Source organism: Pollachius pollachius (genome assembly GCF_949987615.1).
Source record: "Pollachius pollachius genome assembly, chromosome: 18".
NCBI lineage: Eukaryota > Metazoa > Chordata > Actinopteri > Gadiformes > Gadidae > Pollachius > Pollachius pollachius.
Genome location: NC_136951.1, coordinates 4,399,875 through 4,414,891, shown reverse-complemented (window position 1 = coordinate 4,414,891; position 15,017 = coordinate 4,399,875). Strand labels below are relative to the sequence as shown.

At 43.3% G+C, this 15,017-nt stretch overlaps 2 protein-coding genes across 5 annotated transcripts; one reads left to right on the top strand and one right to left on the bottom strand.

Annotated features, from left to right (window-relative positions):
* The first annotated feature begins 2,217 nt into the window (after window positions 1-2,217).
* Window positions 2,218-4,013, top strand: LOC307089363 (claudin-23-like). The gene has a single exon (XM_079755592.1). The coding sequence runs from the start codon at window positions 2,339-2,341 to the stop codon at window positions 3,152-3,154; it is 816 nt and encodes a 271-aa protein (XP_079611718.1). The 5' UTR covers window positions 2,218-2,338; the 3' UTR covers window positions 3,155-4,013.
* A 2,592-nt stretch (window positions 4,014-6,605) lies between these two features.
* Window positions 6,606-13,467, bottom strand: LOC307089439 (uncharacterized protein). Of its 4 annotated transcripts, none has more exons than XM_079755726.1 (6): window positions 13,312-13,467; window positions 11,687-11,782; window positions 9,993-10,158; window positions 9,197-9,330; window positions 8,754-8,811; window positions 6,606-7,396 (listed from the first exon to the last, which is right to left on the bottom strand). In XM_079755726.1, exons 3-5 carry the CDS (start codon window positions 10,149-10,151, stop codon window positions 8,772-8,774), a joined length of 333 nt encoding a protein of 110 aa, XP_079611852.1. In that variant the 5' UTR covers window positions 10,152-10,158; window positions 11,687-11,782; window positions 13,312-13,467; the 3' UTR covers window positions 6,606-7,396; window positions 8,754-8,771. The 4 variants fall into 4 exon arrangements, with proteins under 4 accessions (XP_079611852.1, XP_079611854.1, XP_079611851.1 ...); XM_079755725.1 differs by having other exon boundaries at window positions 6,607-7,396; window positions 9,993-10,233; XM_079755728.1 differs by lacking the exon at window positions 11,687-11,782 and having other exon boundaries at window positions 13,312-13,464.
* Between the last annotated feature and the right edge of the window lie 1,550 nt (window positions 13,468-15,017).

Below are 15,017 nucleotides of genomic sequence, written 5' to 3'. Positions count from 1 at the left end.
CAAACCGACAGATCTAGGGTCCTCTGGCCCGGCTTAAGAGAGATGGTCTGAGGACGAGCAAAGAGCCACCTGAAACCTCACCCTCCACTACCACCATAGTCCAGAGGAGCCCCCATCTGCCTCCCCTCGGTAAGGTCCTGATGAGGAATGACGACCGACGCATGGAAACCTAAGCCATCCTTGGCGACCGAACGCACAAAAGTTTCACAGTGCCGCCGAGCAGCTTGGCCAGGGAGGAAAACTGGGGGAATGCTCTCCCCGATCCGTGAGACAGGACCTGCACGTCTTCAGGGGACCTTCAGCGTTTCTTTCACATTTCTCCAGCCGCTCAGTCCACTAAGGTCACAGAGCGAAGGAGCCTTCAACTTCTGGGGCCGATGTAAAGAGGTGGGGCGAACTGGACATTCCACCCTGCCCTCAAATCTTCGGCCTAACTTTGGTTAAACCGTGAGGTAGAAAGATCTAACTTTGATGGTCCGCAGCCCCAGAAGCTCAGGGAAATGTGTGTTTGTAAGACACAGGAGGGACTTCTAGCTAAGGTTCTGTGCATAGTCATCACCTAAACCTAAATTGTTTTTCAACCTATGTAAAAAAAAAGACAATAATTTTGAAAATACACATTTACGATAATTGAAAAAACGATAAAGCCGACTAACAAAATAACCCACATGATTATATACATAATATATTATCAAGGAATGTTAATTAAAAGTTAATGTTAAAAAAATTGTATAAAAAAATCATTGATGTTTAGTGTTTGTTTATTTATTCTTTCCACTATATACCGCTAGCCGGCCTTCTTGCAGTAGGCTACTAATTGTGTAAAGGGGCACTGGCACTCTTTGCTCAGCCACTGCATGCGTATTTATATATTTACCTTTTGTTTTCGAGGAAGTCCGTGAAAGGTCTTGAATTTAGTAATAACTCTAATGTCAAAGGTAGGAAACCACTGACCACTGATCTAAAATGAGCACAAATTAAAGGGTAATTCCAGTGTAAAATGGATTTTGGATATGTTTTGTATGATAACGAGTTCAAACGTTTGTTTTGGAGCACAAAAACCGCATATAGACGCATTCTTCAGTTGGCTGTTTTTAGCCGATTCTATCAAAACGCTATAAACTTGGAACGATGGGGGCACTGGTTATGGTAAAAAGTAAATCGCTATTTTAAACCACTTAAAAGGCTAAAAGACACACAACAAAGTTCTCAATGCCTCGTTTTATATGTTAAGACCCTTATTATACTACCAAAGAAGTGTCGGGCTACTTTTAGCCTTTTAAGTAGTTTAAAATAACGATTTAGTTTCTACCATAACCAGTGCCCCCATCGTTCCAAGTTTATAGTGTTTTGATAGAATCTGCTAAAAACCGCCAACTGAAGAATGCGTCTATATGCGGTTTTTGTGCTCCAAAACGAACGTTCCAACTCGTTATCATACAAAACATATCCCAAATCCATTTTACACCGGAATTACCCGTTAAACAAACCGTTGCGTCTTCGAGGCGTCCCAGTGGGTGTGGGCGGGGGCAGATCATGTGGGCGGGGCCAGAGCGGACCGAGCACTTCGTCACGAAAACAACAAATTTGAAAATTTCTCAAATGTTATATTTATACCTAGAAGCATAAATAACGTGTGAATTTTGACTTTATATCAAGAATTTTCTTTTCTATTTCACTGCTAAATATCTACACTTCTGTCGATAATGTAAATTATGTCATTTTGTAAGTATTAAGGAAAACGACTGCATGCATTAAAAATTATTTGACTGACATACCGTTTGGTAGTGATAGGCCTATCAGTGTTAGGTTGTATAACACATAGTCACAATGACTTTGGGTTTCTGTGTGAGAGAGATCTATTTAAATCCAGTGAGACCAGAGAAATGCAGTCGTTCCTGCCGATCTGCATTCTGATCGATGCATCCTGTCACTGGCACCTGTCACTCAAACCAAGAACCCAACTGCTTTGTAATGTTTTGATCGGGTGCTGATTTGTTATTTAATGACAATAGTGGAAGTTCAAAAAAGCCACATTTCATCCGCCGTTTCTTTCACATTGCTTATCACGATAAAAACATGTATTTTTGTTTCGAAATATGTATTTTTGATTTCAATGAGGACGGACCGAAACCCCTTCGAGGTGACGTCACCGCAAACTCCGCCTCAGCACAGTAGCCTACTCTATAAGTACAAAAGAAGTTGAGTGAAACTCAACTCCTATTGTACTTAAGACAGAGTCTGTCGCTGCTCACTGTACCGCTGATCGCACAGCAAAACGTCCAAGCAGCGACACAGGGACCACAACACCAGCACCACCAGCACCACCAGCACCACCATGCCGTCCCAGGAATGGATCCGCACCTCGCTGCGGACCCCTGGGATCCTGATCTTCGGGATGGTCCTTTCCCCGTGCGGCTGGATCCTTGACCTCGTCGCCACGGTGTCCCCCAACTGGCGCACGATACACGCGATACAGGGAACCCCATCGAACGAGTTCATCCAGCAGGGCATCTGGGACATCTGCCGGGCAACGGAAACCAGCCAGCTGGGCTGCGGGCTGCAGGACACGGCCTACTTCAACGAGCAGATCATCGAGGTGGCCCAGGGGCTGATGGTGGCGTCTCTCATCGTCACCCTCATCGGCCTGGCCGTCGCTATCCCAGGGGTCCGCTGCTGGCGTGAGACCCCACGCTGGACCCTGGCCGGCCTTGGCGGGCTGCTGATCTTCCTGTCGGGCGTCATGACCATCATCCCCATCGCGTGGTACACGCACATCCTGGAAGACATCCCGGTGTCGAGCGTGTCCACCGACGTGCGGGTGGGCTACTGCATCATCCTGGGGTACATCGGGGGCATATTCGAGGTCCTCGCGGGGCTGGTCATGTTCATCGGGATCTGCCGCTGCTGCGGCGGCAAGAACCGGGGGGAGAGGCCGGTCGACGAGGTCAGGGGCTCGCAGTTCCGACACCGGAAAAACCCGCCGCCAAGGCGCTTGGAGGTGCCCAGTCTGTCAAGCTCCAAGAGCAGCGCGAGCAGCGTCGCTTACTCCCGGGACGACGACGTGTCCTTCCCGCGCGCCAAACCCGCTCCGGCCCGCTCCGTCCACACACCATACTCCAACACCAGCAGGCCTTACGACGTGGACCTCTAGAGACACGAGCACCCCGCAGAGCAGATGCTCGGACCCGGACACAGCAGGGGGTCGGAGGTTAATCGGAGAAGCATTGGTATCCTGCGATATCTATTGTGGGAGCGGGACTCTGGGCTGTTATGATTAGGACTACGTATGGGGATGGGTGTCATTACAGGTGGTCCGGGGTTCAAACCCCAATGACCACAGCCTCACCTGCATGAGGTCCGATCCTCTGTTACATGGATATAAAACACTGATCAGCTGTTGTTGAAGCGAAATTACCTTAAAGTAAAATGCATAGAAGTAGTAGTAATATATTGTTTTAACATCCGGAACATGGAAGAAAAAATACAAACTTTTTTTAATAGCTTGACCTACGGAAAGTATTTGATGTTAGATGCTGTACATAGATTTTTGTGAAAAGCCCTTATCTTGAAGGAACATATAGGTTAGGTTGTCCTGGTGTTAGCTGATGCATTTGTTGGCAGCCATTTTTTGTACATAGTCAATACTTTTATTTTGATATGCACTTTACATTCCTCGTTGAGATTGTAGATTAACACACAGGATTGTAGTAAACTATACTGCTGACAGACTGTAGTAAACGGTAGTCTTTAAAGACTGTAGAAAAGTGTAGTCCTAAAGTCTAGTGAACTGTAGTCCTAAAAGACTAGTCAACTTTAGTCCCTAAAGACTAGTGAATTGTAGTCCTATAAGACTAGTAAACTGTAGTCCTAAAAGATTAATGAACTGTATTCCTAACTGACAGTAGTGAACTGTAGGCCTTGTCCTAAAGACTAGTGAACTGTAGTCCTGGATGATGGATTAAGTGTTGCCATTGCCATTAAAATGCCATTAAAAACTCTGCAAGAAGTTACTCATCACATAGCTCATTCTTTCATTTAAATGTTTGATAGTCAATACTAGTCTGGAGATTTGAACAACAATCTATACACATTCTATAACATTTGAATAACTTAATTACTTTTGAATAATAATTTAATAATTTGCTAATTTGTTATTCGAGTCAGAGGGTTGATAATGCAGTATTACTATAAATTATATTTTTGCAAGGTTAATCGCCTTGATGAATTGGATGTACCTCATCGTATGTATGTATGTATGTATGTATGTATGTATGTATGTATGTATGTATGTATGTATGTATGTATGTTTACATACATCAAGGAGAATTTATGAAGTTCTATCTACAATTCATATATGTATGAATTGTAGATAGAACGTCATAAATTCTCCTTGATATCAAGTATGAGTGCACATTGTACTTCAGATGGAAGTGTAGTAAATTCAAACACTTCCTTACCACTGGTTGGTTACAAAGGCGACCAATGGGTCTGTTACCAAGACCATGCTAATGTGCACTTCCATAGCAAACATCAAATGCATCATCCAAGACCATTAGGTAGTGAACAGCCGGCCTATAGCCACACGAGTACTGAGAGCGAATATATACAGCGTTCAACCCTAATTATATAACAACCAACTATATACGTCTCAAAGGAATTCCGTACGTCACTGAAATGTTGCCTGTCCTGTTCACCAAGAAGTTTGAAAGGTACAAGGAGACGGCCACCTACATTTAACAAACACACACACACACACACACCAACCCAGCCTCACACCACAATGTGGTATAGCTACATTGGTCCCCAGCTGAAAACGTGCCCCGTTAACGGCTCTACAATGGTCAGAGGCCTATGTTTCTTTGGCCTCTTCTTTTCTACAGGCCTGCGTCTACGTCGCGTGACTGCCCAGTTTCTGTCTGCAAATTGAACAAGATGGCTGACATATTCTCTGTGGAAAATGCAATAATTTGATACAGATTAGACATTAAAATGGATTTTGGTAAACTTCTAACGATTAATCTGTATTCTATTTTCACAATATCTGTTCAGTGATTGTCTATAACATTTAGGTTGCTAGTTATTATGAAAATTCTCTCAGGTCTCAGGTCGCAAGAAATGTTTTGGAATATTACGGTCATTTGATTATCAGTGGAAAATGCAATATCAACATTGTTTCAGCAAAATGTAAAATGTGTTTTGATATAAGTTTTAGTTTGTGCCTTTCATTTTCATAATCAGGGTATATTCTGTAATTTGATTACACAACATTTCTTTCAAACACGTAGAGCAGTTAGCAAGATTTTTGTTCTGAATCCCCCTGCTCCCCAGTTATCGCATATATTCATATGAGCGTGCTTACGACCTATGGCCATTATTAATCTTCTGTAATACGCACGCATATATTCTGTTTTTCATACATTGAATACATTTAATACATACTATGGCCAGCGGAACCTAGTATACGCCAAAAACAAAACCATTCACGGCAGCTCAGCTTTCACACATGCTGTGTGTTTGAGCTCAGCTATTATTTGGAGTAAAAGCCAGCTAAATCATTTAACATTAAATTAGTAAATTAATTAAGTGCACTATAAGGGAGATAAATCCTCATCTATATTTGTGTAAATAATTACACTTTACACATTCTTAGACAAAATATAGCCTAACCCGACTATAGTCCCTCAGAACCCCAAAGGAGCAGGAAAAACACCACAAGCAATTTAACTGACTAATCAGATACAATCACTGTACGAAGATTATGACGATAAAAGACACATTTCTAACTAGAACTGCTATCAAAACACTTTTTAATGCAGAATCTGTATCAAAATATTGCATTTCCAAAACTGGGACGCAGGTCTATAGAAAAGAAGAGGCACAAATGTTTAGAGGAGTTATATTACAAAGGGGTTACACTATATTTTAGTGACTGGGTTGCACACACACACACACACACACACACACACATTAATTAAGCGTTAAGTCTCGTTGAAGTCTAAGTCTAAGTTAGCACACAGCCCTTCATCTCCATGACAACGTGGACCAGCACAGGAAGGGGTTTGTAAATATCTGCAATGCAGGAGTTGTCATATCTTGCCATATCTTCCGAGACATTGTTGGAACAATGCTCCAAGTATGCATGCAATGCAGGCCTACTGGTTCACTGAGTCCTTTGACAGAGCCACCTCACCTCGGGTCTGAACAAAGCAGGGCTGTGAGAACTGGACTTCTCTCACATCTTAGAGGGGCGAGGTTTCACTGGCTGGTAGGACAGGCACAAACACTGCAGGGATAGATTCCAATTTCTCAATCTATAATCAGAGCACGCAATAAAACTGCAGGGTGAGGGGTTCTATTCCCTGTGTAGTTCAGATGGTACTGTAAGGCACCAACACTGCAGGGTTAGGGGTTATATTCTTTGTATATTAAAGAGTTTAGTATTCAGCTCATGTAAAGAGCAAATAAATAGAAACATGTTTAGTCATTCTTTGTGCCAAGTTTCATCATTTAGTAAACGCTGATAATTTTCGGATTTGAACACCATCACCCACATTCCTTTTACAATCAAAAACAAGATTTGTTTTAAGTTTTTTTTTGCATTTTATTCACTTTAAACACTACAGAGTCTGTACATGAAAGACAAGTCATTGAAAATATGAGTTGCACAAGAAACACTAGTGCTAAACAGTCAAAATAAGAGTTGAACAACCAGCACTAATCCAAGCTGTTAAAATAAGAGCTGTTGTACAATGTAAAACACGTCTTTCAAATCAAGGCATTTTATTGTCATGTTTGCATTCAAATAAAAGGACCAATAGATATAATATTTTAATGGAAAATATAAAAACTAAATAGAGCATTGAATAATGTATAAAAGCATAAACATATGTTTTAAACAGCTAGTTTAGCACAGAACCACTAAATAGCAAAATGAACTATATAGGACGTTTAACGGAAGGTAAGTGATCAATAACGTGAATTGTTTTTTGTTAAACATGAAAAATCTTTCATAAATGCGCGGACCAATCAGACGGTCCAGTAGGTCCCAGCTGGCTCCAGCCAGTCACAGGAGACCTCATGTTAAATGAAGACGAACTGGTTTTTTCAAACATTGACTCCTGTTAAATATGATGGGATGCAAATAAAATGCAGGGAACTAGTTTAGCACACACATCTGCCTTGCTTACAAAGCCTTTGCATGTCTGATAAATACTACACGTCATGGTAAGGCGAAAACACGGTTGGCTGCATGTAAAGAAAAGTAACAATGGTCATAGTGATCGGTATTACAGCATTAATGTTATATGTTGGCGATGGTTTTCATCAGTCAGGTCTCAATGGTCTTCAGTCAGTTTGGTGATGGTTGTGAATTGTTCTGGTCCACACTGCGCATCTGTGCATAAAGAATAAGACGACTATGTGAACACAATGTATACACCCCCTGATTCAGCAGTTAAGCACAACCCTATAGATGTGATTTCATAACCCCCTCACCCTTGAATAATTAGTTGTTACACAATTAACATGAAGGAGCAGTTGACTAAACATGAGTGTGATATCTGCCCTTCTCCGTGTGATGGTTTGAGTCGGTTCTGCTTTATGAAGTTGTTTCAGTAACATTAGCTGAACACCGCCGCCTGATGGCGACCGGAGGAAGGACAACAACAAGGCCATCCCTGCGCTGCAAGCTCTGGCTCTCAAAACTGGGCTATTACTCAAAACTGGTTGGGAAAGACTGATTCAGGTGCTAGCATAGTGATGTTGACAGGATACAGCTTTTCGTTTGAAGATGTTGAAATCGTTGAACCCCATTAGACCCAAGGTAGCCAAAAATGGTTTTATTTAGAGATGCTCCGATCAGCATTTTTGGGGCCGGTTGCCGATCACTGCCGATCACAAAATGGCAGGGGAATGGGAATCTTCCATATGTTTTACCTATAATCTGGTTAAACGGTAAGCATCCGGTTTCTGTTCCAATAGACTCTTTATTTTTTCTCTTTGGATCCCCCATGACTGAAACGTGCCGCTAAATGCTTTCACCAAAGCCTCAGCAAAATGCGACTCACATACAGTACTGAAATGTGCCTGCATGCATACTGTTGAATTAGAAAAGCGCATGCAAGTTATGCAAGTTCTCAGTAAACGACACTGAACGTAAAACTGCCTCCTTTGCCATCTACACAGTTTTTTGATCTGCGCTTTGGGGTTCTCCGATCAAGCTATTTTTAGCCAATATCGGTCGATCATGATCGGCGTCCGATCAATCGGAGCATCTCTAGTTTTATTGACCTTTTATAATTGTTCAGACACTTTTATCCAAAGCGACTTCATTCAGATGCCGGTGATGAAGAAGCAGTGAGGGGTAAGGGGCGTTTTGATGGAGAATGTCGGATTGTAGACACTGAGGATGGACTGAGAAGCAGTCCCTCGTGGGGTTCTTATACGCGTTAGTCGTGGTACGACTAACGCGACTAACGATGTGGTACGAGCAGACGTCCTCCGGCAGTGGCCATATTGAACGTTGCCAACTGGGGCGTGACTACTAGCATCCTTAACTGGTGTTCTTCCGAGTGAGGCTGGACAGTATGGTAGTATTTATCAGTGTGAATGGCAGCATCATGATTTACTTCACATCAGCGGCAGGATTTACAAAAGCACTACATTAGACCAAATGGACCCAAAATCTAAATTGAGGACCAATTTATTTTGGATCATTAATGATGGCTTGTAGCGTGTCATGTCCTGCCTACCTTGCTCCGACCTCGCGGTCACACATCCACCTGGTATCCCCTGGTTATTAACTCTGATCTGTGGATCAAAACACACACTCTTCAGAATCAACATTCACATGAGCGATGTAGAGCAGCCCCAAGGGGCAAACATACAGAGTCTACCATACCCATATAGAAGTACACACATAGAGTACACCCATATGGTAGTACAGACCTACAGTACATCCATATAGTAGTACACACATAGTACACTCATATAGTAATGCACACATACAATACACCCATAATATCGATATAGTAGTACACACATACAGTACACACATAATATACATACATTACGCCATCATATCAATACAGTACCCATAATACCCATACAGTACACCCATAATATCAATATTCTATATATGATATAATGTATATTATAGTCTACCCATGCCACACATTACACTGCCAGTACCGACCTCTTCCTCTTCTGCCTCTGTCGGATCTTGGCGATGAGGAAGGCGATGAGGATGAATCCCACGATGAAGGCCAGCACCCCGAGGGTCAGGGACACACTCAGGGACTCGTTCACTGTGTCCTCGCACCTATCCCCCTGGGATTATGGGATGGCACATCAGAACCACAAGTATCCACTTCCCAAATACATCCACCAATCATCCTCCATCGATCATCATCCATCAGATCATCAATGAATCATCAGTCGGTCAAGATAAACAAATGACTTCCAACGTTAATGTTTTCACACTAGGATCATCACTAACCGGTTTCAGGTCTTAATCCTGTGACATCACAAACCTGTGTCAGGTCTTAGTCCTCTCTGACATCAACAACCTGTGTAGGTCTAAATCCGCTCTGACATCACTGTGACCTGTGTCAGTTTTTAATCCTCTGACATCACTGTTACCTGTGTCAGGACTTAATCCTCTCTGACATCACTAACCTGTGCCAGGTCTTAATCCTCTGACATCACTGTTACCTGTGTCAGGACTTAATCCTCTCTGACATCACTGTTACCTGTGTCAGGTATTAAACCCCACAATATATCCCCTGGTCCTGCCCAGGGCACACTGGTTGATACCAGTTCCTTGTGATTTTCTATAGAAGCCTTTCATTCACATCATTTCCCAACCATCCCCGGTTGCCAACCGAAGGCGTGTATGCATACTCGCTGAACCAGAAAAGCGTTTGTTTTGCATGCATGGAGTTCAGAGCACACAGCATGTCCTATGCAGCCAGGCCACAACCCCGTCCTACCTTGTATCCTAGCATGCAGTCACAGAAGCTTCCTCCACCTCCTCCTCCTGCCATGGGGTCCTTGCAAGTTCCCCTCCCATTGCACTGCGTCTCTTCACAGGTGGGCAGGCTGAAGTCTACCCCTCGGGGCAGGGATAAGGGGGCTGTGAAGCTGGCCATGGGGGACCTGACAGATGGATGGATGGACCAGGAGGTGGAAGGAGAGATGGCTGGGTTTAGAGAATGGTTGGGAGGGCACTACCTATGGAATAAAATATAGAAAACTATGAGGTTGATCAATGGTCTCCAGGTGAATATGGTATTATTTGTTAGACAGTTAGATATTGTTTTGCTCAATCCTGTTCTCCTCCTCCCTGCCTCTAACCCTCTTGTGTTCTTTAAGCCATTGATCAAAGAAGCCACTGAGGGGTTGGTATTAGCATCAAATGGCCCTTCCCTCATCTGACAGCCCAACAACAGATCCCTGTCCACACATCCCTCCCTACCAGTCCCCGCCTCTGTCCCCCACGTTGAGTTAATTTTTCAGCGTTCAGGACAGCCTATATTGTGCACGCTCTACCCGGTGAGCCACCGGGGCGCCACCCACGTCTTGTTCCTTTTTGTGTATTCCCTTCCTCCTGTTCTCATCCTGCTCCCTGTCGTCTGTCTCCCAACATCAAATGGCTCATCTGTTGTCTTACAGCCCAAAAACATCCCCTTCTCTGACCCCCCCCTTTTAGTTGATATAATTCATCCCACGCAGAATAACAGGTTAGGGTTCCATCTTGCCCAGGTATCACCTAATCCCCCCCCCCCCCCATCTTTAGCCTAGAGGGTGTAGGCGGTTCGTGATAGGTTTGATTTGAATAGCGGTAACCTAATAGGAATCAGTGGGTTACACCTTTGTGTATGATAACGGGTAATGATTGGAGGACTCAGGCCCGCCCTTGTCATGTGCTATAATATTCTGTCTTTTCTGATGAATTGACATGAATGACTCTGGTGGTTTTTGGGTATCTTGCATGAGCCGAGGAATGAAGTATTGAACCAAGTATTGGCTCTGCAGCCTTTTCGGAAGCTCCGGGACTTGATAGCACCTGAATTTGGATGAACTTCTACATTTGGCAATTCAGGAGTGTAGAAGAGGACCCCATCAAATCTAAACTTCAACAATATCTATTCACTTATGCAGAGCTACATACCACTACCCATCTTCCATGCAGTCCAGCATGCAGGCTTCATCAGTCTACAATGTGTTGTGTAGAAGGTGTGTTTTGGAACCAACCGCAATAAAATAGGTCCTCTGGGATGTTTTTTTTAAATGGTTCAACCAGTCCTTGTACCGCGTCTCAATGGAGTCATTACATGACAAGGTGGGTGCCTATTTCATTGTGTTTATGTGCACGCCCAATACTCTAGTTACCACAATGGAACTGTTTGGCTCTAGTACAGAGCACAGCATCCACCCACACCAGACTTCTGTCTGGAAAGATTTGATGCTTCTGCTTTGTTTAGTAGGTCTGCAAAAAACGTTCAGATGCAATAAATTGTGAAAAATAAAGTCACACAAGTCACACAAGTTTCTAGAAGTGGAGTCCCTTCACTTTATTAACCTGGCCTGATCTGCCTGCATTATAGTTTTTTTTCAATTGCTTGAACACTATAGACACATGCTTAGACCAAAGTAACACAACTTGAAGTTTTTGTTACTATACCTTAAACAAATGTAACCATTCCTCCACAAAAGCGCTGCTTTGCACTTTAGCTGCAATTGTGCAACACACTTGCTCCTTTCTGCAACACACTTGCTCCTGCACACAATTTCATACATAAGACACTTAGTTAAAAAATGACATCTCAGTATATCATTGGGAGAACACATCTATTCAAATACTAAACACATTAGGTAATTGAAAATACTTAAATACACACCTCAAAACACTTATTTACAAAACTGAACACCTGTCAGCCAGCTACAAAAAGGTCAAAGGGCAATTGTGCTTGTCCCGGGGCAGCGCGGGGGAAATATATCATTGTGTGCCGCCATAAGACTTCGAGGGTAACTGCACTATCATGCAAAAATAGGTACCTACAATATCCAGCAAATCATCACACTTCTAGATACACTTCATGACGCAGCTGAACAGGACAGATCAGAGCAGCCCAGATTTGTTGTTGTCTGGGATAATGTTTGTTTCCATCGGGCTGTTTTGGTCCGGAACTGGTACACCAACCATAAACAATTTGAAGTCTCAGGCCTATACTCGCCATTTCAAAAACTATAGAAGGTTGCAGTGTATATGAACGCCAACCACATGCCCGGATGCCTCTTTTGCAGGCAATGGAACTGGCCTGCGGAGACATTGAGGTAAGGTCAATCCATGGATGGATTCGGCTCACAAGGTGAGGATCAATAAGCCAACCAATGCACAATTGCCGTGTTTTTCTGTGTTTACAGTACAGTTGTGTATTTTTGGTTAATTTTTGTTGTATTTTTGCTTAAACTGAATTTACTGAACTGTAAAGTACTGTACTGCAATGTACAGTATTGAGTATTAGATGTTTTGGTTGTTGTGAAAACGTGCCGTCTGTGGAACTGAATAAAAAAAGTGAATATGGAAGACTGCAATGTTTTATATAAAGTAGACTAGTGTGTTGCTGATCTGAAAGTGTATTCATATGATACAAGTGTGTATCATTTTGTCATCAGAGTGACATTTTGACAAAGGATTGTTAGGTTTCGATAGAAGAGTTTCAATTTGACATGGATGGTATATTTCTCAGTGGTGTCTTATTTGCTTGTGTGTTGAGTTTTGACACAATGAGCCAAGTTTTGCAAAATGTGTTCAAGCAATTGAAAAAAACGGTAATATACCTACTAGAGGACCTCAAGGGCCTACAACACATCCAACCTATTGCTAATATTATGAAATACAACATTTAGAATTTACCTTGTCATACAATCACAGAACATGTTTTCCCTCATTTAAAGTTTGTGTTTGAGTTCAAAATAGAGTTTCACAACGTTTGAATCTAGGAGGCGTTCTAGGGGATGTGAGGTTGAACACATTCCTTCACTCCTGAAGGACACATGGACATCACAGGTAGAAGCTAACTATTTAAAAATGTATTAAACAAACCAATACATATGCGCAACGCATATTCTCCAAGCTTAGTTTCAACAGCATTCAGGTCAGCTTATAAAGAGATAAAACCAAAATGAGGAACTGATCAGGTATGCTTTTGTTCTAGTACAAGTCTGCACAGGCAGCCAGAAATGGCTGTAGAACACAGGAGAGCTCCGAAACGCACACAAACGCACACATTGCAGTCAACTCACCAAAGAAGACTTTTACAGGCTAGAGTTGTCTCTCAGGGCGGCCTCTCAACTGGTCTGTTGTCAGGGTGTGGGAGCAGAGGTTGGTTTCTGTCTCCTCTAGAGGAATCGGAGTACAATGGAAGGGGAACCCAACACCAGGTTTTGAAGAGCTGCCTCCCCCGTTCACACACCACTCCCACTACCTGGACCTAGTCATGCCCCTACATGCCGTTTCAACTCTGTGCCAGTGATTTAGGAAGCATTTCCCAAAGGAGTGCGCAAACAAACGCAGTCTCTAGAGATAAGACTGTTGCCAAACTATTGTTCTAGCATGGTGGTGGGTGGATACATCCAAGGAACTTTACATCTACAGTAGGTAACTTGTTGAACAACATTACACACGTCAGTGATTTGGCAAGAAAGAACAAGAATGTGTGGCTTCTTTCATATTAAGCTCAGCTACTGCTCGGAGGAAACCCATTCTGATCTGGTCCATAGGAGCGTGACGGGATTGGAGAATTCACCCTGGTGTTTCCAGCAGGGTTCAACTGTATTGAACCCAGTAAGTGTCTTAATTTGGGGCATGTGAAACCCTTTGGGACTGACTGATTGAGAGCAACTTTATTTGTCCTGGAACTAGGTCAGCTGTTTGGACAAAGGTGACCAGTTTAGCCAATGGAATACCTTCTGTTGTGGACGAGAAGCAAAAAAGATGAGTCCGGTTTCAGCAGCATGTTTATTAGTAAAGACATCAAGCTATGACACACCCAAATAAATTGCCCAAGCATGACCGAAGTCAAAGCAGATGACTCATTGAGGCAACAAATATTTGGATATGCCTAGACATGGTAAGGAAGACTAACGTTGAGTATTTACATGTATTTTTGAATTATTTCATGATTACACGGTTGAGTCAAATGTCCATTTAAAAAGGGTATAAACCAATATAATATCACATGTGGCCGGTTCATCCAGGAGTCTGGACAGTCTTAAGTTACGAGTCTTTAGAGTTGGGGCCCAGGGGGTTCTTTGTCTGGTTCTGCTGGCGTGGCATTCACCACTGGGTCCATGGGGGAGTCCAGATCCTGTAGAGATCAACAACACATCTAAATTTATGAAGAACCCTGTGGTACATTAAACAAAACATTTCTAGGCAATTCATCTTTAACTCTGTGCATCCATTTCTTAACCGTCTCAAACTGACCTTCCCCGAACATACAAGCTCCAGGCTGGAGGAACCCTTTATAATTTAAAAGGTGTTTCTCACCTCGGTGTCAGAGTCATAGAAGTCCTCTGGCAGGGACATCGCCATGTTGGTCATCAGCGTCTCCTTCTCCATGGACCTCCTCCTCCCCAGCCCACACGCCCGCCTGCGACAACACCACGCATTTAAGTCACGCCCAACAGTTTTCACAAGGAGCCCATTATAAAGCCAAGTACATTAATAAATTGTGTCGTGCATGTTAAAAGACTTAAGATTTGGACAGAGCAACGCAGCCCCAGTCAACCGGTGCGTTACCTCTTCTTGTACCCCACCACCGCAGCAACCAGTCCAGTCAGGGCGCACAGGGTCGCTATGACAGCGGGGGCGTGGCTCCCTCCCTCTTCCACTTGGCAGAACTCCCCGCTGTAGCCATGGTTACACTGGCAGGCAAGGTCCGCTGCGGAGCATCTTCCATGGCCGCTGCAGTGCGTACCGTCACAGGAAGTCAAGTTCTTCTGGACGC

Bases quoted from the DNA above. Each gene is read 5' to 3' on its own strand.
- LOC307089439 (XM_079755726.1), bottom strand. From the start codon at position 10,151: ATGGCCAGCTTCACAGCCCCCTTATCCCTGCCCCGAGGGGTAGACTTC. The intron at 9,331-9,992 runs GTAGGACGGGGT...CCATAATCCCAG, and splicing joins ACTGCATGCTAGGATACAAG to GGGGATAGGTGCGAGGACAC. The intron at 8,812-9,196 runs GTCGGTACTGGC...TTTGATCCACAG, and splicing joins CAGAGGCAGAAGAGGAAGAG to ATCAGAGTTAATAACCAGGG.
- LOC307089363 (XM_079755592.1), top strand. From the start codon at position 2,339: ATGCCGTCCCAGGAATGGATCCGCACCTCGCTGCGGACCCCTGGGATC.